The 23989-nt window shown below is 36.3% G+C and overlaps 1 protein-coding gene across 1 annotated transcript in view; it reads left to right on the top strand.

Moving 5' to 3' along the window:
* Nucleotides 1–23989, top strand: part of LOC131572914 (palmitoyltransferase ZDHHC17) — a 64720-nt gene that overhangs the window by 29239 nt on the left and 11492 nt on the right. Inside the window, exons 5-11 of the mRNA XM_058826348.1 lie at nucleotides 532–676; nucleotides 4661–4725; nucleotides 6363–6525; nucleotides 11179–11304; nucleotides 12539–12681; nucleotides 14916–15018; nucleotides 22202–22324. Of these exons, the coding sequence (XP_058682331.1) occupies nucleotides 532–676; nucleotides 4661–4725; nucleotides 6363–6525; nucleotides 11179–11304; nucleotides 12539–12681; nucleotides 14916–15018; nucleotides 22202–22324 (868 nt within the window). The remainder of the gene's footprint in view (nucleotides 1–531; nucleotides 677–4660; nucleotides 4726–6362; nucleotides 6526–11178; nucleotides 11305–12538; nucleotides 12682–14915; nucleotides 15019–22201; nucleotides 22325–23989) is intronic.

Raw genomic sequence — 23989 nt, 5'->3', positions numbered from 1 at the left:
CACTTAGGCAACATGTCTAAAAGAAGGCTATGCCTATGCTCATTATGCCAAAAAGATACATAAACTTTTAAGATAGTGTGGAGGAAATGCAGACCTCGAGTTTTCCTTTTTTTCTCCTATTTTTGTTTTACTACAGTTTTTAATCCCCACAAAAGTGAGAGTATCTAGCGAGTTTGACATCTCTTAAAATAGCAGGTTTCATATGTGATTTGTAACAAGTCATAGTAGACTAGATTTCTCAAATATAACTTGATTTTTTTGTTGACTGTCTTTTTTGCTATGCACTACAGTTAAGCAAATTGCATGTGATGAGTGCACTATATGCATAGAATTTCTCATGTGAATGAGTTTGCTTACTCACTTGGAGACTCAGATCGTGGCAGTCGCTGTTTTTAACGTACGAGTTAAAATGTGGGAGTTCTGATAGTGTAATTAACTGCTAAACATACATGTATTTCATTATTCAAATTTTAATAGTTTTCCTGCTTATAGTTATTCAGTTGTTTGTTTTTTGTGTTTTGTTACATTTAGACAGGGTCACTTATCCATGGTTGTACAACTGATGAAATATGGGGCAGATCCGTCGCTAATTGATGGAGAAGGATGTAGCTGTATTCATTTGGCTGCCCAGTTTGGACATACTTCGATTGTTGCTTACCTGATAGCAAAAGGACAGGTAAATTTTAAGTGATACCATATTTAAATAGATTCTACTAAAATTTAGAGTAGGAACACAATTAAAACTTAATCCTGTCATTAAGGAAATGCAAAATACTTGCTTGAATAAGAAAAAAAGTAATTCCATGTCCTTTTTTGTAGACTGCAGTGTTGATGTGCCACCTATTAAATTAATTCCTGCAACAGTTGTCTGAGTACTTCGGCTTTATTCATACCTGTTTAATGTAGTATATAGAAATTATAATTCTTTATTTCTAATGAATTTAATAATTAAATGTAACTCTGACAATGGTAGCAAGCATTGTAGAATTCTTCATAGAATCACCAGTTTTACATGGATAAAGAATCTAGTAACATATCAGTCAACAACTTCTGATTTATTGCTGTTCCTAGTTATTTACATCTATAAATAGAAAACAAAACAATCCCAAACCTTCTTCCCAGAACTCTTGGCCAGATGCCCTCTGGCTTTGATTGGAAGTGAACCCACTTTCATGCCAGCAAGTACTACTCAATCACAGATAATGAGTGACTATGATGTTGCTCATAGGGTAGTATCATGTAAGAAGTATTCTAGTTCTGAAATTACAGTTTAACTATTTCATACTCGTTGTTCAGCTATCACTCTCATAGTTTAACTAGCACTTACTCATCAAGTACATTATTTTTTATTCTCGGAGTTGCAATTTTGTATGTTAACTACTGTCTCAAGCTGTGTAGGGTCACCTGCTGAGCTAGGGCCTAGAAGTAGGTGGCGTCTAGGTTGGGAGATGCCAGAGTGGTACCAGCAGCCCTGGTTAGTGGTGCTGTGATCCATGAGCAGTAGATACCAAACTACCACATAAATGCCAAACTACCACATGCTCCTAAGCATTGTCACCTCAGTTGCTGAGGTGAGGAATGCACTATATGCAGGAGGAAGGAGAGGCTCCTTCTCTCCACCAAGTTCAGGCCAGCATTAAGACACTGAACCAAGTGTTTGATTTCCTAGACCAACTTAAAGCACATTGCTTAGAGAGTTCTAAGTCCAGTTGTGTTCTTTGTTATGGCTGTCAAGACTGAATGTGTGTTTGATGGACTAGGTATTGAGAACAGAGCTTTCGTTTGAAGGAATGAAGTAGGTTTAGTTCTGTGTGTTATCTTCCTTATTGGTCTGTGCTCTGTTCTGTGGTAATTTTACAAAATCTCTGCTTCTGTGAAAATGTTACAAAATCTCTGCTTCTAGTCAGTAACTAGCACATTTTTTCTAAATTAAGAAATATTGTCAGACTTACATCAGCCTTACTGATAAATCTTCTTTACTATATGCTTTTAAAGCCTTTTTTACTTTCCCTGGGAAGCAGTTCATGTGAAAGGGATCTTTTCCTTATGGAGAATAGGATTCTGAACAAGGATGTGATGGGTCTCTTCTGTGAAGGTCTGTGTTTTGTGAAATAAGCTGTAATGGTTCTAAAGAGGATCAAACTCCTGGTTTCTTTCTGTGTGATTTAATGTAATTCTGAGTGGGATCTCTTGATGCAGTATGTGCTTTTGGAAAGCTGTATTTTATCACAGTACCAGTTTGATGGCTGCTTGTTAAATGTCCTGGTAAGCCTAATGCTGCTCCAATGTCTAACTGCTCTTCAGAATCCTTTCTTGTCGAGGCTTGCTTTCAGAAAGTAGTTTTAAAAAGCAGAAGAGTTTCTGCAACTCCTTTTCATGCAGAAAACTTTCTTCCCAGTATTTTTCCCTCTGAAAACTTTTTGTGCAATCTTGTATTAGTATCGTAGGATTGTCTGGTTATCTTTGCATGTGCAAAGCCTTTTCTCTTTCAGAACCATAGTTGTTCTGAAACATAGTTGTTGTACTTTAAAAACAAGAGTGAATTTTGCCAGTTATGATGTACAGAATTCACACTTGAACCACATGCAGAGGGCAGCAGTATGTGCAGTTCTTCATCATTGCATCACTTATTGTTGGAATCTTTGGTTCTTGCAGTGCTTTTAGCTTGTCCTAACAGCACAGGCGCACCCCTCCATGAGCAGTGATCTGTCACTGAGAGTTAAACAAGTGTTGGGACACAGCAGAATGGAAGAGGAGTCTCTTAATATGAACCACTTGCTGAAGGTTTACTTTTTTGCCTCAGCCCTCTCTTTGGTAAAACACAGGAACTGAGCTTCCTTTCTAAAATGTCTCACTTGATCTGTGGTTATAATAATGATCTGGAGAAATAACAAGGAATTTTTTATGAGGGGTTTGTTGGAGTGTGTGTCTGCTATCCACAGCTACATCTTTGTTTCAGCTGTACAATAGTGTGCAGGTCAATCTTAGCTGCTTTGCCTCTCATTAAAGTTCCTTGGAAAAGGTATCTGCTTCAGCCAACAAAGTAGCTCAATATGAGTAGTAGCTGTAGCATGCCTAGGTATTTTATGTGCAGGGAATACTCTGGAGCTCATGGGTTTGGGTTTTCTCTTTTAGCTGAGTGTCACCTAGTGTGCAAAGTGTAGTTTGGATTTGTTAGGTGGAGTCATTGAAGGAATTGTTCTACTTATATCCAAACACGTTCCTACTGTCACAAAGAGGTGCTTTTCTATATGAAATCTAAAGATGAAAGAAATTGTTCATGTTGCAGGAATTTGTACAATCCTCCAAGTATGTTGTTCACACTGTGAGCTGTGAGTCGGTCGTGCTTCTCAAGGGTGAATGAACTTGAGATTGGGCTGTGGTTCTAACTTGCTTCGTGACTTCAGCTACAGGGAGTTAAAGGCAATGCTAGCAGTTGCATGGTCCTGGTAGGCACACAAGGATCTAAGCTGTACAGGTACTGCGGGTAGACAGAGTTGGATACTGATCTCAAACCATGTTACTCTTCTGAACAAACAGTACAAGCAAGTAAATCAAGTAACTGTTCTCCTCTACCAATGGTGGTTTTTAATTTATTTTTTTTTTAATTAAGCAACAGGATAAAGCTCATAAATATATACTTATCTGCAGGCTAGAGGTGTTTTAAAAGCAATTATTTGGAGGAACTAAATTGGATTTTCTGGGAAACAACTGCTAGTAGGTCAGGCTAGTAGCAGCATGAGTAGTGATCCCAGGGTGCTGGGCATTTTGTAGACTATTGGAGCAGAAGAGGTTCTGGGGATGACAGAAAGCAACATCAGTCACTTTCTGGGTTTTTGTCAGGAATTTCTCTAGCAGGAGACTTCATTGAAACACTTCTCAATCTTGTTTTCCTAGTAAGAACTGGGGGAAGCGATGTAGGAAATGCTGTCATGGCTCTGTTGCCTCTAAGGGAAGCTCTTATCCTGCATTAAGTTCATGTGCACTGATTTTGTTAGTGCTGGTCTGTGAAATGCCCGAATGTGCTTGAGAGTCTAATCTGCCTCAAAGTATTTAGGAATTACCAACTTCCCTAGTCAGGAGAGGAGCGAGATTGTAGATCAGTTTTATTTCTGAGGAGGTTGTTTTTATTAATGCCTTTTTTTCAACCTTAGAATTCTCTGGCACCCATTAACTGGATATCCATAAATACCTTTGGAATGCAGTGAGCTAAGGAAAATTGCTTTGCATGTGGAAAAATAGGTGCAACTAGCATTTAGTAGGATGTAGGATTCAGACAGTGGTATTTATAGTAATTTATCAAGTATCTTTTCAAATATTGGTGCATTATTTTAATTTTCTTCTGCTTTTTAATGCAATAATACACTACTATTAATCTTCAACATTAAAGATATATATAGGTAAATTAGAAATTACTGGTAGTACACAGTGTGACTGTTTCATAGTTTCCAAAATAGACTGGAACAGTTATTTTTTGGCAATGGTGGCGCTAATGTTTGTTTTCAGTTTTTTAAATACTGTTTGAGTGCTAAAAGCTTGCCAGTTTTTCTTCCAATTCAGATGATTAGTCTTAGAACACTGTTTCTCATTGCAAATGTTGCATCTGCTGGATCTTGAGTATGCTTACCTCACCAACTTTTTTTTCTTTTCTTTTTTTTAGGATGTAGATATGATGGATCAAAATGGAATGACACCTTTAATGTGGGCAGCTTACAGAACACATAGGTAATACATGCACTTTTGACTTTACCTTAGTGTTAACCAAGTGGCACATAGTAGTGACTGGTTTGGGGGGTTTTTTGGAAGTTTCTTTTTCTGTTCTTTCCACAGTTGCCATTTTATCTTTTTTCATTTATGTTTATTATGAATTCATCCCACTTGGTAGCTCAGTCCCACACAGCCACTTCCTCACTCCTGCTAGGTGACATGAGGAGGAGAATCAGGAGAGTACAAATGAGAAAACTTATGTTTTGCAATAAAGATAGTTGAATAGATAAAGCAAACGAAGGAATTAATTTGTTGCTTCCCATCAGGAGGTAGAAGTTCAGCCATTTCCAGGTCAGCAGGGCTCTGCCACCTGTAACAGTTACTTGGCAAGGCAGGTGCTGTAACTCTGAATGTCCTCTGCTTCCTACTTCTCTTCCCCAGCTTTTATTGCTGAGCACACTGCCATGCAATATTGGATATCTCTTTGGTCAGTTGGGGTCGGCTGTCCCAGATGTGTCCTTGCGTGTTGCGCTATATTAGGAATGGCAAGAAGTACAACATGACCCTCTTAGCTGCATTGTCCAAGAGAGCAAAGTTTATTACTCTTGATCTTCTTTTTATAGACAGGTTCGAGAAAGTCTGAGAGGTAAAACTCTCATTGGTCATTAAAGCAACACATAACCATCATTGGTTAAGTGGAACACCACCCCTTGGCTGTTTCCTAAACGCCACCTGCAAAGACTGTTGTCCTTTACCAAGGACTGTTTGGATTCTTTCTTATGCTTTCTCAGGCCAGAGTGAGAAGCCTGTGTGACTTAGTTTCACACAGGCTCTGTTCCCTGCTTGCTTTCAGCATCCATACTTGTACACCCCCAATCTGCTCACTGGTGGGCAGCATGAGGAACAGCAGAGGCCTTGATCCTGTGGAAGCAGTGTAAGCAATAGCTAAACCATCCCTGTGTCATCAATACTGCTTTGGTCACAAATCCAAAACACAGCACCATAGGAACTACTGTGGAGAAGATGAACTCCATCTCAGCCAAATCCAGTACAGTGACTTTTTCAAGAGAGAAGGTACTATGAAGTGCTCACTAATCCTTCCTGTGGTGGTGATTGGAAGAAACTGATGAAAAATAACACTTCTCCAAAGAACAAATGTTTGAATTAGATTCCTGTTTGGAAGGGCCTATCTCCATCAATTGTTGGGAGGAACACAAACTAGCCCTTACCAGTATCTGCCATTATCAACATTCTCATCCTATTTTATTTTCACCTTCTGAGTTGTGAAGTGGAAACATAACATGTTTTGAACTAGCATTTTTAAAGTATATAATTACTATAAGTCTTTTAGTAGTGTTAGATTTTGGTAAACACACAACCAGAGTTGTAGAACAAATTAATCTTGATACCCCAGAATGAGATGTCTTAGAGAGATCCTTAAAAGTCAACAGAATGGTGGTTGGTTTTGGTGGGAAGAGATTTTGAGTCATTCATAATTGGCAGCAAAAAATGTCACTTTATTATGGGTGTACACAAATAGCACTTTGCCAGGTAGTGTACCTGATCAACAATCTTCATAGAAATTGAATGCATCAGCAGTAAGTTAGGATGTATTTGAGTTCGTCTGTAGATCTAACAAGAATTTTCTTTTCTAGTGTGGATCCAACGCGATTACTACTTACATTTAATGTTTCGGTTAATCTGGGAGACAAATACCACAAAAACACAGCATTGCACTGGGCTGTGCTAGCAGGAAATACTACAGTTATTAGTCTTCTCTTAGAAGCTGGAGCTAATGTTGATGCTCAAAATATTAAGGTAAACGTTTGGTCTGTTTTAATTGTAAGTGGTTTGAGGCAGAAATAACAGAGCCTATGATAAATCTCAAGAATAGGTTATTTTTGTGGGTATTGTGGGATCGTGAAGATGGAGCAAAAGCAAAGATGCTAATGTGTCTTTTGGCGTTTTTTCCTAACAGTGATGCATAACCACTAGATTTGCACCATAAAAGATACTCAAGTAAATAATGTAACAATGATTATTTGTGTAAATGTAGGGGAGTGGGGTGTGCAGTTAGACTGCATGTGTGAAGATTGGTGTATTTTGTTGCAAAACTGGAAACCTGACTGAATATTTTCTAGTGAAGGGGTAACTTTGTTGGAGTGAGATGTGAGACATCTCTGTCCTCTTCCAGAGAGCTGACAAATGTTCTAGTTGTTTTCCCAATGCCAGAAAGCAAACTGGAGGCCTGAAAATGCCAGTAGGAACAAAATAAGCAAATGGGCTTTTTTTATTTGCATGTGAATTTAACTTGACTGATTACCAGAATTTCTTAACAATGAATCTAGATTCTGTACTAACAGCCTATCTCCAGCATATGCTAGAGCAGTGAAACAGCTCTTAGAATTTCTGCCATAGACTTGGAGCTTCTCCAGCCTTGGAAGGTGTACCTTTGGAATGTGGTTCTGTCTTATTACTTACAGATACTCTGTATATCAAATTAGCTGCATTTTGCTACCCAAGCTGTTTCATCTGTGGTGTCAGAGAAGAAATCACTTTTAGAAAAAGAATTCTCTAGTCAGTTTGTCTTCAAATATTTGTATTTTCCACTTACAGAGTGTTACAAGCAGAGTGGTTATGCTTGGAAATACAGCTGTAACTTAATTTACTTTTCCTTTCACCGTTTTTCCTACTGATTAAGATGGCCGGGGCCTATTTTGCTTGGCCATGAGTGATAGAAATATATATATACATCCATACATGTATATACACACACACACACATCCATCCATGTATATATATATATACATACATATATATATATATACACACATACATACACCCATGTATATATATGTATATGAAGTACACATCAGTTTTCTTTTTAAGGGAGTAGCCAAATTTTGCTGGCATCTTTCTAGATTTTACATCCACTTCAGAATGTCAGAAATGTTCATAATCAGGAATGAAAGCTCATTAGAAGAAATCACCTTTATACACATCTAAAACAAATCAGCTACCTCTTGCATGCACTGAGGTGAATATATATTAATTATTCCTGGTCTGTAAGGTCAGCTGTGTGCAGGAATTATGCTTCTAGTCTCACTTCTTGTGTTGAAAAGCTATTTTCCTATGCCAACAGTGGTAAAAAATGAAGGTATTTTCATGGAAAAAAAAAAAAAAATTAGTATGTCATACCGTGCTTGTCTTGACAGACTGATTAGTATGACAAGAGTTCTGAAGTCATCACCTTACCTACATTTCTGGACTCTTAGGAAATCTGTAACAAAAATTTGTGTTTGGCTATATGAAAGAGTATCTGCTAGCCTGAAGTAGTTCATGGTCTTGCCTTCCTTATTGACAGACAGCAGCAGTCAGTAGAAAAATAGGTTTTTGAACCTGCTGGATCATGATATCTTTCCAGTCATGCCAGAAGACATGTGTCTGGTTTCACTGACCACTGCTTGTCTTCTGCAGTGAAGCTAGGTTTCTTGCATGCCTTCCCAGGTTTTTAGGCTCTTCAGAGGATCAAAATCATTTGAGCAGTGGCAAATTTGCCATCCAGACAGTGACTTTATAATGGATGCTGATTTAAGTGGTAGTAGGTATATAGGAAATAAAAATTAGGTTGATTCTTAAAGTCAAATAGGAACTCAGTTTGGTACCCCTCCTTTGACTGTTCAGCAAAAAAGTTTTTTTGAGCCAGAGACTAATTAAGTGTTTGGCTCATGTTTCCTTAGAAATAAAAGGAGTTGTGAAAGGCTTCCTTCTGATGCAGTCAGTTCCAGATTTCTGCAGCACTAGCTAATGAAGTCCTTTTCTCAGATAGTCCATGGAATTGACCAAGAATGGTGGTATGACAGCTGAGATTAAAGAAATAGATTGGCTGAAAGCTGTTCATATTCTTCAAATGATGAAGTGACTGAAATATTAGATGTGAGCTTTGACTTTGTTATCAGTTCTAGTCAGTCTGTATTAGAAAGGCATGTGCTGCTGGCTGCCTAGGCTTGGAACAAATTGGGACCAGTCATCTCAGTAAGGTGTTCTTTACTTTGCATGACAGTTTGTGAAATATTTGAACAACAGCACTCCTATTCTAGAGCAAAGCCTGATACAAGCAGCGAGTTAGTCATGTTTTGTTATTTACCCTCTTTTTATTACGCTGTACAAGAAATTAATATTTTCCTTTCAGTAGTAAGATACTACTTTTTTGTTTTTGAGAACTAGATTAATGTTAGAGTTGGAAGCTGCTTTTCAGTAATCAAAGTAGAGTGGGTTTTTTTGTTTGGTTGATTTTTTTTTTCTTAAGGAAATTATCTTGCCATACCAGTAGACAGATAGGACAGATGAGGACAGGATTTCCCAGGGAGCTGGGTTATCAGTGGAGATTTGGGGAAAATGTGTAAATTTAATTTAAGTATGAGCAGAAACTCCTTTTTTTTAGTAGCAAGATATAGAGACCTCAAAGAGCTCTTATGGTCTTAGAAAGATTTTTTTTTTTTTTCCTTTTTCTGCAAGTGAATCATTTATTGAACTCTAAATGTGGTATCTTGATTATGCAGTGTATTGTAGGCTTATCCATGGAAGTCTACATGTACAGCTTCCTATCATAATGACTCTTTAGATTATTTTTTCTATCTAAATATTTTAAATATATGTTACTGAAGTCTTAATGCTTGCTGGCAGTCTTAAATATGTTACTAGATTAAGTTCCCCAATACATTTTTTTTTTAATTTTTAAGCAAGTTAGCCACCCACTACTCCTGTTAAGACAAGGAAGATATTAAAATGGCCAGATGATGAGAGGTGTAGTCAAAGACTTCTTTAAAGCTCCCTCAATTTTTTTATCTAGGCAGTTCCTAGGTGTCTCATGGCCCTCTAGTGGAAGGGATGCTCAGCTGGACCCCAAGACAACTTCAGGATTTACTTGGGAGATCAACTCCCAGAGGGGATTGCTTGTTCACAGGTAATCTTTACAGTCGGGATATATAAGGTGATACTAAAACAACAGCATCTCTGGAGTTTCCCAGGTATTAGAAATACAAGGTGCTATCAAACTTGTGATGAATCAGGCACCAATAGTTTGATTTCAGGCATTTCTGTTGAGAATGGAGTTAATTTAATCTGTTTTTGTTTTAAACATCTGGCTAAATAACTTTGAAGCCAAGTTAAGTCAGAGGGTTATTCTTTTTTAACTGATTTTGCTAGTTAAACTTCTCGCACAGAAGGTATGAATGGTGCTGTTAAGTAGCAAAAAACTTCACCTCATAATTTATATTCTGTGCTATTTATTCTCCTAAAGATTTGGAGCAAGATTTCAAAGGAAGAGATGACAGTTAAGTACTCAGTTCCCATTGTCTTTCTGTGGGATATAGGTAGTTAACTGTAGTTTTAAATCTTTGAAATCGCTTCTGTCTATAGTAATTATTGCCCTTTCTGGGTAGTTTCAGTTTCTAGTACCTGTCTCACTTTTTTTTTAGGAGGGGGCCGAGCGATGGAGGATTCAGCCATTTTTCAAGCCTCCATGAATGGTTTGTTTAGGAGGGGAGTTAACTCCAGTAGAAGAGAGGAAGAGTCAAATGCAAAACTGAAGCTGGAGGTACCTGCAGTTGGTTGTCTCTTGCCTCCTCTATAATTTTAGACTGAGTCAATAACTTTTTCATTAGCTCTCTTCCTAAGTGTTTAAAAAGCAGTAAAATCAAATCAGTTCGGTAGGCACTTTTGGTCCCTGTATCTTTCGCTCTGTGTTTCTCTTTTGCTTCATCTGTTAGTCCTTTTGGAAATTACAGGAACAAAAGCATGAGCCATTGCTGGCTTAGCACCCAAAATACATGAAACACAAGCCCAGAGTAAAAGCTCAGAGTTTTGAAACAAGTTGGACATGAGCATTTGGTTTATTCTTTCATGTTCTCTTCCTAGGACTTCCGTAACAGAAATGAACCTAAGAACATTAGGCTTGTAGAAAAAATAATCCTAGAAGCATTCTGTAATATTAGTAACTTCAGTCTGCCAAAAGGCAGAGGATTAACTAAAAAGTCAGGCTTTAGACTTGGGAGAGTTTCCATGATCCAGTGGGTCACGAGTTCTTATTCTTTGCTTGATTTCTGCTGCCTGTCAATAGCTGAGGGGGAAGCAGTCTTTCATTTACAGACTAGTAGACTGTGTGTAGAATAGTGGAACATAGATTTGTTCTCTGCCAAAGGCAACAGTTTTTACTGTCAGGACATACATCTTGTCAGGATCATACATTTAATATGCGACTTGTCCATACTTATATAGTTATGAGAGTGAAAACCAAAAGGAATGAATGATGTTTGGTGTCAAGTAAGCTGCAGAGCAAAAAGTATGCCAGGATGTAGTTAAACTGGTTTAAAATGTGTTGGTTTTAACAGCCAATCTTCTGTTTCAAAAGTGTTCCGAATACATTTTATTTTTTAAATTGGAAGCTTCCCACATTTATACTCTTGACAGGGAGAATCACCACTTGATCTTGCAAAACAAAGGAAGAACGTTTGGATGATCAATCATCTACAAGAAGCAAGACAGGCAAAGGGGTATGATAGTCCGTCCTTTCTGAGAAAGCTAAAAGCAGATAAGGTAAGTAGTAGCTTCATACCTGTGTAAATCAATCTTATGGCTGCTCTTGGTTTGGGGACCTGTGTTTGTTTAAAAGAAGTTCAGGATTGTGGTTTCCTCACATTTAAGCTTTAAGGAATGTCTTTTTGTTATGATTAAAGTAATTGCAAAAGGAAAAAAAAGTGCTTTATTTAGGGAAGGAGGAAATAAGACCCTGAGCTTCCGTACACTTACTTTTAGTTTTTGTGCTAACTAAAAGAAAGTGTTAGGAAAATATCAAGTGGTCTTGTATTGTTGGGGTTAGCTAGGATGTTCCAAAGCTGACTCTCAGGTAGCTGAGGAAAGAACTATTTTGGGTATCCTAAACTATGATCTCCTCTTTAATTATATATTGTTTATTGTTATTGTGTTGAATGAAAGAAGCAGTCAGTCTAAGCAGTATAAAGTAATACATAAATCTCTAATGAGGCATTCTTTCGCTTCTTGGAGTACTGTTTAATACTGCAGATAGGAAGAGGCCATAACTGAGGGTCTAAGGGTTAACATACTGCTCTAGCATGAAGAACAGTCTTCCTGCCTATTGATTGATAATTTAAAAAGAGTTAATGTTTTCTTAGTATCCATCAACACTCAGGCAGAGTGTTGTGCTAGATATTAAGTGCTACCACTGATTTGTTACAATTTCTTGAATTAAATATACATTGCATCAAGATGCTACAGTCTTGGCTTTAACCCTGTGGCACTGTAACTATGCAGTGATTATTGACCTGAAGTGGTTTGTACATGTCACTGTGCTTTGATTATTTAGAAAGAGTTCAGTGCTCTCATCAAGAGTTGTATCCACATAGTGTAAGACAAAAAAGATCTTATCTTTATTCATAGACGCTTTGGTATGACTTAAAAACTTCAGTTACATGAGTAATAACATTTACTGACATTGTCATGTGCGGTGTGGCAGTTCATACACTTATGGATTCTTTAAGAAGGGCTAATGCTGCCTTGATTCTGGATTAGCAGCAAAGTTTCTAGAAGACAGTTCTGAAACAAATTTACTGATTTGTAATATAATTTTAGAAGGGTTTCTTTTCCTTGCAAATTTATTGGAGGTGTGTAAAGACAGGAAATGAGAAAAATTTATGAAGATTTATCCCTCACTGTCAAGTTTCCTGAAAATTTTAGTTTTCATCACTGTCCTGTTTATTATACAATCTGTTCCTGAAAATATAGTTACTTACTGGTGTTTGTTTCTATATAGGAATTCCGTCAGAAGGTGATGCTGGGAACTCCTTTCCTAGTTATTTGGCTGGTTGGTTTTATAGCAGACCTAGACATTGATTCTTGGCTCATTAAAGGGCTGATGTATGGTGGCGTTTGGGCTATGGTACAGTTTCTTTCAAAGTAAGTGTTTTACTGGGACACTATCTGTTTAGTGTGCATGCAAGAAGTATTTTGCTGGCTTCTTTATTGGATAGATAACCTTAAATTTCCATTTGTTGGAATTGGTCTTTATTTCTGCGAAAGATCTTGTGCACCTATAGTTCCTGTAATGCTCTATTGTCTTGTGAAATGTGGAATTATCCTGGGTGAGTACCACTAAGCTAACAGAAGCTAACAGCAGAAGAGAAATTCAGTCACTATCCAGAGGAGGGTGCTGAATGTCTGTCTACAAAGAGCTATCAGCATGAATATTGCAGAAAGCAGGCAATAGAAAAATTGCTATAAAGTAATAAAGACAGTGTGCAAGTGTACTACTAAAACTGTTTTCTTTTAATAAATTAAAAGCACAAAGACATCTAAAGAGATTTATGGAGAGAAATAAAGTCAGAATCAGATTTTGTAGCTTTTGGTTTTTTTGGAAATTAGTGACTAAAGAAAAAGGCTGCTTTCTAGTAGTGTTTTTTGTACATCTAGTTACCCAATCATAAAGACTTGTAGTTGTATTTATGATTACTTTAAATGTCTGTAAATGCACCTACAAATACACACACACACACATGTGGTCATGTTCCAGTGCATTTTCAAGATCTGTTGACTACACCATCTCTCGTTTGCTTTTCATTGTCATGTGCGGCCAAAATTGGAGAACTTGTTGTATCCCCATGCTTAGGAGCTTTCTGCTTTTCTTTCTGTGCAAAGAGGGAAATACATCTGCTCCTTAAACCAAGCGCAGAAGATTTTAGTGAACTTAGTAGACCAGGAGGGAAATGGAAGGTTATCAAGCTTTTGCAGGATCTTGGAGATGATCTGTTTAGTCTTTTTGTCACCTCTGAGGCTGTGTAATTTCCTGGCCTCCTCCCACAAAAAAAAATCTATTTGTCAATGCAAATCCTCAACTGTGCCTCCTACAGAAAGGAAGGACAGGATTTGTTCCAATCTCTTGAGATCTGTGTTTTGTCAAGTTTCATATTTTGGCCTAACTGACATGAGTTCAGAATCAACATCTTTATTTTCTCTTATCTGTTGCTTAATGTTTAGTATAAATCCTTTTTTAAGTGTTTGACTTAAACTTGTATCCAGGTTTGACTTAAACTTGTGCTGTTATTCTAATAGTATTTTCTTTCCCTATAGAATTTTAGCTAATCTGCTTGGCTGTGTTTTTCTCCCTATTTCAACACACACAAAAATGCACAGAAGTCACTGAAAGAAAGATTAGTGCAGAGTAACTACTGTGTGTCCAAATGTGTATTCACTTATTATTCATCAGTTGACCTCATGATCCTTACGGGGTTTTCTCCAAAGACCTAAGGAACTTCCACTAGAGAAGAGAGAGATACTTTAAGGGAGTAAAAACGTGAAATGGAAACTACTCCCTGCATACATTTGTGCCTGAGGCAATCACCAGCACAAAAAACAAAATGGATCAGTATCAGAATGCTTAGGCAGATTATGCAGAAATTTTAGGGAAGTTAGTTGGTTAAAGTGTCACTTTCCATAGCTTTTGCAGCAATTTCTTCTTGAATTTGGAGTAGCCTAGTCATTCACCTAGTTTGTCTCAACTGTATTCAGCTTTATTCAGAAGAGTCTTTAAAATGCAGAAGTGTAAAAAAGTGAAAATAATTCTGATGGCTTTTTTTTTTAAGCAATGTAGCAGCATTTTATCTTAGAACTTGGCAAATGTAGTGACATATGGGAAATTAATTAGTCTGGATTGGGTTTTTTTTTCAACTTTTAATGGCAACTGTAGCAGAAGTAAAATATTGAATAATCTGAAATATTTCAAGTATATAAGGTGATAACACCAAGGTCTCTTAAGCTTTTTTCTTAGTGAAGTAATTTTAATGTCCAGTTTTCATTATATGGGTTTCCAAAATGTCTTTAGCACTGGAATCTCAAAACTTAATACAGTTTGTAGCCACTGTCCATGTTGCTAAGAATCTCACAGGTTCCTAACTGCTTTCACGCTGTAGTTTTAGCATGAGTATTTAGTCATTCTGCCTGTCTTGGCAGGTTTAAAAAGGGAATTTCTCATGAACAGAAAAGTGAGGAAAATGTATTTATGGCATATTTTACAATATCCCATATAGTACATATTTTAATAGGAACAGTTTTCTTGAAGCATTAGTTCAGGATTTTTAATAAATCAAATCTTTATAAATCAAAACTTACCATGTGACATTTTTCCTACATTACAGGTCATTCTTTGATCACTCCATGCATAGTGCACTGCCTCTTGGAATATATTTGGCAACAAAATTCTGGATGTATGTGACGTGGTTCTTCTGGTTTTGGAATGATATCCTTTTTTGTGTACAGTAGCATTTTTTTCATGTTCATAGTATGACAAATTACACAGCTATATCCTGCATATAACAGTAAGTAAACTAATAAAAATTTGAAAAAGGGAATTTCCACTAAACATTGTTTTCTATATTAATGGTAATTATTTTATTGCTTTAAAAATGTGCATGCTATTGCTGTGCTTTGGTAAGTAAAAGATTTTCCTCAAAATTTACTTACAGTAGTCTGCAGAATTTCATGTGCTTTACCAAGTTCTTATGTGGAGGAAATGGTAGCAACTCTTTAAAATATTCTCTGGCTGTGAGGTACACAATGTAATTGACTGCATTTTTTAGACACTATCCTGAAAACCAGTAGGCTGCTTCGTGGTCTGTCTCAATTCCAGTGGAATTGGTTTCATAGTTAAATCTTCCTAAAGATTTTGAAAATTCCATTTTGTACAAACTTCAGATACATTTCTTAACTGTATTTTCAGTTATTTTGAAAATATGTGTATTAACAATATCGATTCACTGTATTATCATATTTTTGTGGTTTTGATTGTCTAGATATGAATTTCCCTTACTCATGGTGGTAGAAGTTGCTTCAGAGTTAGTGGGGAATGTTAATTTTCCATGGCAAGGAAATAGAATCAAATTTTTAAACAACTTTCTTGGGTACTGTAATTTCAGTAGCCAAGAAAACAAAGTAGAAATTCAATGTTTAATACAGTTCTTATAGTTGTAAATAATTGAAATGAATTTTATGAGGATGTTGGTTTGGATTTTATAGAAATTGGTTTTCTTTTCATCCTGAAATGAATTCCTATGAAATAGGATAGTGGAAGTGCTTTTGTTTTGGCATCTTCTTGATTGTTCTGCAAGCCTAACTAAATCATCTGTGTATTTTTGGGTTGAGAACAGAGAGGAGAGCCTGCTTCCATGCTACCTTTGGCTTCCATTCTGTCAGTGTTTGCAAAGATGCTGCTGTGAATAGCAGTCCCATGCAACTGGAAATGGCTGTTATGGCATGTTTCAAAAAGAACAAACCCAACAGCTTAAAAATTAAAATCTAGTTGCTGTTAAGTTAAAAAAAAAAAAATGATACCAATATTAGTATGTCTTGAAACAGTTATTTAGAAAAGTTGGTCCTACTACCAGTCTGTCTGCCTGGCCTGAATTTTGTGTTTTTACTCAAATTTACTTGTGGCTACAGAATAAGAAAAATGAGTACAGAATGAATATGAGAAATATTTTAAAAAACGGTAGTTAGAAATAGCAGATTATGTTAGCGAAAGCTGTTATGTGTTTTGGATTGCAAGTGTTGAGGTACTGTGAAATGCATTCTTGTGCTAACGTAACATCAGCTTGGACCTAATCTAAGAATGTGTCCAGCTTTGATTTAAAGTCCTTGACCACATTAAAATGGCTGTACAAGCAATACAAATTGATGATGGCCTGCATCTTGTGTCCCTTAAAGCTGGCAAATCTTGAGGTTTTTATCCTGAAGCTCATATTTCATTCATGTATCTACCAACTTGCTTAGATTTTAATTTCTGTTAGTCATTCTGATTAAATAGCTTGAAGTTTGGCGTAGTTTTTTTAAAAATCATAGAATAATCTTAATTGTTCGCTAGATGTATAGACAATTACCCTAATAAAATCTGACTTCAGAATGTTAATAAAATACTGTCCTGCTTCTGTCCCAAGCTGGTGTCTCATAACCTCTGTAAATGCATGTAAGTAGTGGTCTAAGACCTTCAGTTACTAATTACTTTCATTAGAGCTGACACAGTTCTTTGACAAGCAGTTTTAGAAACCAAGTGCTTGGGGCCATCTTCCTTTAATTGGTGATTTTTAATTGGAGGTCTTTGTAATAAGATTCTAAATTCATTCTTCTTCTGGAAAATTGCCCTGTAGCTTTATTGCTAGAAGGAAATTGCATTCCTCCTCTATTTTCATAGTATGAGGCACAGCATTGTGGTTGGATGAAGAATTCCTGTATTTTTACAGCTTTATATGATTGCTTACAGCAGACTAGAGTACTGCTTTATATTTTGTAGTGTTCAAGTGATAAAACATGTCCTGGTAGTTTTCACAAATTCAGACTGTCTTTTACTTGGGGAAGTGAATTTTTAACCTCAGACAGCTATCAGGAATTGCCTTACTGGAGCTTTATATTATAAATAATATAAAGATCTTAATTGCTCCAAGTGCAACTTTTAATACTTAGGTGTTTGGTAAGAATTTTCTTTTCTTGTAGATATGTTGAAGGTGTGTGGAAGATCATAAACTCTTGTGTGTTTAATCCTAATGGGACAGAAAAGGGCAGTTAATGCAATGTATCATAAAGAAAAATAAAATCAAGGATTTGCAGTGCATTTTCTTGAATTTAGGTATGGTCACATGAAAAATAAATCTCGAAATTTTAAGGTTTAATTATGTGTCTTTCCAAAAGCCAATATTGAAAATGTACTGAATTTTTTGTAAACGTTTCTATTCTATTGGTATTTCTCAGCAGCTTCTGAGTCTGGTGTATCTGATAAAGTAGAAATCCTGTTCTTGCAGGGAATGAGGAATATGATCTGTGTATTTTTAAATCTGTATATGAGTTTATGGTCCTATGCCTCCCTGCCACTGTTTTGTTGTATCCTGTAACTATATTTTGCCTATAACAAAGGATGGTTATGTCTTGCATTAGTGAATTCTAATTTTCTAGTGTTTGCAGAGTAGGACCATAAATGCCCTCAAAAATCCTACGCACTAAGTCACTATGTTTTATTTTAGTTCTATTTTTAAAAGAAAAGAAAATTATTTAAAATTACACTTTCAATAATGTGAGGCTAGAATTTCACATTTCATTATTTTTCTTTAGTATTTATAGGTAGAACATTCTCTTGTGTCCTGTAAATGTCCTACCAAGATTATATCTCAGTTGTTCATGCAGTCTTTTCAGTTCCAGCTGAACAAATACTGCTTGTTATGTCAAAAAGTTCTTACACTGGTCTGTTTTTCTAAGATGTCAGTTTGTTGTAATTCACAGTATTCACGGTGGTCTTTTTTGTTTCTTCTGCTTCCATTTGATACAAATGGGAGTGTGCAGTTTTAATTAAGCAAGCTTTATTGCTGTCTCATCCTATTTGCAATGCTGAGATTATGAGATAAGGTAATTTGTATTTTTTAAAATAATTTTTCATTGACTAATACTGTATTGATTATCTCATTTCAAATATACTTCACCAATTGATGGGGTCTGGCTTAAAGAACACAAACATTGTACACTTCTTCAGTTAGGGATCATTTCAAAACTGGGTGTAAGAGAATTCATGATTTTTATTCTTCCACAAAACTGATACAATTGCATAGGATTTTAAAAACTGTAACAAGCTAATTGGTACAGCTAAGCAGTTAAAAAAATTATTACCAAATATTAGTTTCAGTAAAAGAGCAAAAAGTTTTCATGCAGAAAAAACCACATCAGCAGTCATCTTACTACAGGAACCAAAGACCCCAAAAATCCAAACTCTGGGCCCAGTTGTCCAGAATTTCTATTCCCATGTCTAAATACTTCTCCTAAAATTAAAAAAAAAAAAAAGTTTAAAAAAAATAATTCTGGCATGGAGGAGATGTGCTGAGTTTATTTGCAAGCTAAGGGATTCTTTTATGTCAGATAGAAAAGAAGTTAAGGAAGAGGGTTTTTGCAGAGCTTCAGTTAATTACAAACTGATTTTGTCTAATAAATGTCTAGTCAAATGAGGCTTCTCATATAGCTGTCTGCTGTGACCTGCCTGGACTCTTAGATCCAGATGTACAGCTCTTATAAACTGGGGATTTGGAGCAGCTTTCTTACAAGGAAAGGCTGAGGGAGTTGGGCCTGTTGACCATCAAGAGGAGATGACTGAGAGGAGACTCCATCAATGTCTGTAAGAAAATGAAGGGAGGGTGTCAGAGGATATTTCCAGACTCTTCCTAATTGTGCAGAGCAGTAGGACAAGAGGCAGTGGGCAGAACCTGATGCACAGCAAGTTCCACCTGAATATGAAAAGGAGCTTCTTTACTGTGAGGGTGAGCATGCACTGGAACAGATTGCCCAGAGAGGTTCTGGAGTCGCCCCTCACTGGAGTTATTCCAGAATTGCGGACACAACCCTGTGCTGTGTGCCCTGGTATGACACTGCTTGAGCAGGAAGGTGGGACCGCATGATCCACTGTGGTCTCTTCCAGCCTGGCACATTCTGTGATGCTATGATTCTGTCAATTAGCAGGTTTATTAGCATATATTTGATCTCTGACAGCTTACACTGGCTGCAGATTCTTCTGTGCAGGAGAAAAGGATTTTTGGTTAGTCAAAAGGGCACATCTGGGTCTATAATGTGCATTTTTGCTTGATTTCAGACTTGCATGATGCCTGATAGCAGGAAGCTGCATGTATTGGGGCCTTTTAAATGGACTACAGTTCATGATGAAAAATTAACTTATCCCATGTTTACCTGACTTAGGGGTTGTGTGGTGCTTGTTTGATTTTAATTTTCTTTTTAATGAGATGACCTTTTCCATTCCAGTTCCTGGAATAATTTTCAGCATCTTATACTTGTTTTAATAATGAAAGGATGTCGATCAGGATTGAAAGTAGGAAGTGTTTTGGGGTTGTTTCTGCTTTGTCTCTCAATGAAAACTGGGGAAACTGCATAAAAGGAGCAAAACTGGTGGCAAGGCTGGAGGTGCGAATACCTGATACATTATGCATTTTGCAACCCTAAATAATACAGCAATGCACTTTGTCCTTGTGTAGCTGTAAAGTAGTATGTTACCAAAAAGAGACACTGTCTCTAGAGAACTAATTCCCTAATCTGAAGCTATTGCAAACCAACAAGGGTTTCTTACATGTGAAGAGTTTTGAGACATGTCTCAAGTTGCTTAAGATCTCTTTCAGAGTAAACTTCAGGGGGGAGTTCAGCATGATTTTAGATACCTCTAGTGTGGGCATCTGTATTGAAGATTAAACATTCTTCATAGCCAGTGACAAAAACTAGCCACTAGTAAGCCTCTGCTTCACTTATATAATTTAAATATCTTGAAACTGAAGATAAGATTGGACATGGCTTTTTTTCCTTCCTGATGTCTGTGAAGCCATACTGAGTGGTTTAAAGTGGGTGAGATGAATCCTACAGCTGAAGTTGTTTATCTATATCACATGCTGGAAATACCCTGGAGAAGAAAACTTTAATTGTCCTGTAGTCTCCCAGCTCTAGCACCGAAGACCTTTATCTGCCATTATTTACCCTGTCAGCATTGCACTCATCTGATACCACAGTGATAAAAGGACAGGGAAGACAGGCTCTGTGGAGCATCTCTTACGTTCTCGCTGTATTTGTGGGATTAAAATGGGGGAGGAGTAAGTTGACACAATGGACAGCTGCTTTGTTACAGGTTATCCAAATTTAAGTTAGTAGAAAAACAATTCTAGTAGAAAAGCATTAAGGTTATAAAAACCCTCTTAGTCTTTTCTCACATCTCCTTTAAAAGTCTAGACATGACGTATGGTATGGGTCATAAAATTGGTTCCAGTTGTATCTTTATTGTTTGTAATGGTTGTCTGATTAAGGTACATTTAATGGAAAACTACCTTTCACTGTTAAAAACCCAGCGATTATTTTAGTATTCTAAAGAAAATGTAATCTATCTCTAGCTAAGCAATTCAGTTGCACCAGTTTATTCTTGGCATCAGGTAGCTTTTGAAAAAAAAAAAAAAATAGTAAGAACTTGGATTGTATACATTTTGAAGTTGGAGCTTTTCATCTCTAATGTATAAAATAGAGCCATGAGTGTTTAGGTTACAGTATAGTTGATGTTTTTTCCCCCCAAGTTATAAACTTGCAGGAAACATCTTGTTACTGAAAAGATTAATTTCCTTTAGTGAGCTGATACTAGCACTCTACTATATAAGATACATTATGAAAATTTTAATTTAACTTGCCAATATTTTTTATTAGAAATTCACAGCAAATTCCTTGCCCCAGTAGGAGAAAAACAAAAATAATTTGCGATACACTTCAGATAAACAACCAGACTTTCTTAGCATTTTAGAAATCAAAGCCTGCTTGTATTTGTTTGTATTTCAGGGTTCTTTTGCATTGCAAGCTATTTAAATCTGAATGTATCTAAGTTACTCAAAATACAGTGTAATTTGGGTGTGTAGTGCTTTCTGCCTGAGTACTAGGTGTCCTTTTTGTTTGGATAATGCTGTAGAGGCTGCCACCACAGATTTGTCAAGTAGGGCATCTTCTTATAACTGGCAGCTTACAGAAGGTGTCTTTAGTCAGTTTTGTTAGGTCTTTTGTAGGTTTATGGGAATAAATAATTTTCCTTTTGTGGAAGAGAAACGTCTGAAGTATTTGGCTTTTCAGCATCACTGCTAAAAATGTTTTAATTCTCTCAAGAAATGTCAAGTGCTCTAAGACTAGCATGTTACATGGCAAGGCATTGAATGCAGGAAATGTATTTTAAAACAAATGGTTATTTTCTGTCTTTATGGTAAGAGATTTTATAAACACTAACAGAATAATAAATCCTGTGGTGTTTTAAGTATTAGACATATTAGTATGTTAAAAATAACTTCCAGTGATGCAAAATATGTGTTTTGCCTTATTACAGGACCCCAGGTTTCAGACAGTACCTTTCTTGGAGATAAGTGGCGTTGGGACATGATTGCCATGCAACAGTGGCCATTACAGCAAAATTCCATTTATGGATGGAAACAGCCCGTCCTGTGATATCACAGGAATGTCAAGCCACTGAAGACATAGGCACTCAAATGTCTGTCTTATAAATAGAACTCCAAAATGTTTATTCTGAAAACAGGAAATAGTTATTAAGAAGATAAATTTCATGGGATTTAATTTAATTAAAAGGAAAACAGTTACAAAAAGAGAACTGTTGTTATTGATCTTTTAGAAGGATAAATGGTTTAGAAATACTTTATGGAATAGATGATTCTTAAAAGTGTTAAAGGTTGAGCAATGGAAAATGCTGAGTACTGAACTAGTTCTTACAGCAGTGCTGAATTTTTATTAATTCTGAAGACAGTGACTCAAGGGCATTAGTAAAATTTAAATTTAGTTAAATTTTATTTCAGAATTATCAGTGAGAATGTTCAAGAGGAAATTCAGTTTTACACTTGAGATTCCTTGACTGTAAACACATCTCAATTTTTTCTTTATACATCTTCCGTTCCTTGCTAATAGTGTTGCACTTTTCTACAATTTTGGAAAATCCTGGAAGTCAGATCCAGGAATCATCAAAGCCACGGAAGAACAAAAGAAAAAGGTAAAGCCAAGAGATACAAACTTTTTCTTCAACAGCCTTCCATCAGCTAATTTGCTGTTCAGTACTTTACATTTCAGTAAGTTGTATAAGGTTTAAAATGTTGAAAAGCCTTCAAGATTTTTTTTTTTAACATGTGGAATGCAGTTCAAGTCGTACCTGGTGCAAAATTGCATATTGGTCATATTGAGGAGCAAAATAAAATTGTAACTTGAGTTTTCAATTTTAAAAGTTTAAAAAGCTGTTAAGTGAAAAAGAAAATGTGAAGTTTCAGGCTTTTGCCCTACTGAAACAAATAGCCATTATGGGAAAAGTGTTAGTTAATTTTCTGAAAACTTTCCAGACTTTTAAGCACCTCTACTTTTCTTTACCTTTGTATCTGAAAGTATTAGACTGACAAACATTTTGAGGCTAAAACAGCCAAAACCCCGGGAAGTTTGGGGCTGGCTTTTATTTTGGTATAAATGTCAGAGAAAATATGAGTGATCTAATGATATCTAAGACATTGTATCATTATTAGCATCTCATATTTTTAATCAAGTGCATTGTTTCCAGCAGCCAAACTGAGCATTGAATATGCCAAAACTTGACAAGCAGCAAAAGTGTTTTAAGTTTCCTGGAAGCCAGCATTCCACCTAAAATGAACTTTGAGCTTCTACTTCATGGTTATTTGGGAAAAGACCTGTATGGATTAAGATCAGGCCACTTGGAGTTATATCCTTATGTAGGAATGAAAATACAATAGCCATTAAAAGGATAGTGTAGATAAAATGATTTTTGTATTCTGCAGTAGGTTATAGATGAGTTCTTAATCAACGTGCAGATTTGGATTTACTCTGAAAATTCCATTTCTGTTATTGCTAGCTTGCCAAATAAATTCCCAACTAAATTCTTTTCCTTCAACTGGACTAAATTATATAGAGTAGTCAGCTGTGACACTTTGGATTGTATTCAGCAAATTGCACAAATATGCAATTTATTTGATCTACTTGCTTAAGTTAGGCAAGCGTGCTTCCAAAAGCTTTGTTGAACTGGGCAGGAATTGCAAAATGCAACTTACTGAGGCAGATGCATATGGCTGTGAGTGTTTCAGATTTCTTACATTGCAGCTAACCACATGGTAAAATGTTCTGTTACCAGGGGTATGAGCCACTGTAGGATGTCTATGTTACCTTCATGCAGTGTAGCACTTCCCATTTTCATAATTTGTCTTCAAATATTTATTGCTGAGTTAGCCTTTAGCTTTGAAATAACTAAGAAAATTCTTTTCATTTCAGATAACCATGTTAAGTATGCTTAGAAATGTTTAGTAAGCAAAAATCTCAGATGTTTGTTGTTTTAATGTGTTATACCCTTTCTTTTGTGTTATAAAATAGTCCAAGTCCCTCTTAAAGTGAGTGAAGAAATAAATAAAATTCTTCTATGGTTCAGAAGCATAGAAGGTTTACAAACCACAATGATGTGGATCTAACTGAAGTGATCCTGGGTCTGCACTTACATTTAAAAGTAATTCCTCTGCTCTTGTTAAGTTCTGATCTCCTGAGGTTTGGGATATTGCTTGTGGACAATACTGAACTCCAGTGTTGAGTGTCAGACCATGCACATTCCTGTTTGCATCCTTTCCTTAGTCTGTAGTGTAGTGTTACATTCCCACTGAAATCAGAGAGA

This window comes from Poecile atricapillus, chromosome Z (genome assembly GCF_030490865.1).
Source record: "Poecile atricapillus isolate bPoeAtr1 chromosome Z, bPoeAtr1.hap1, whole genome shotgun sequence".
Taxonomy (NCBI): Eukaryota; Metazoa; Chordata; class Aves; order Passeriformes; family Paridae; genus Poecile; species Poecile atricapillus.
Note: the sequence above shows the minus strand (reverse complement) of the source record. Positions and strands in the feature narration are given on the sequence as shown.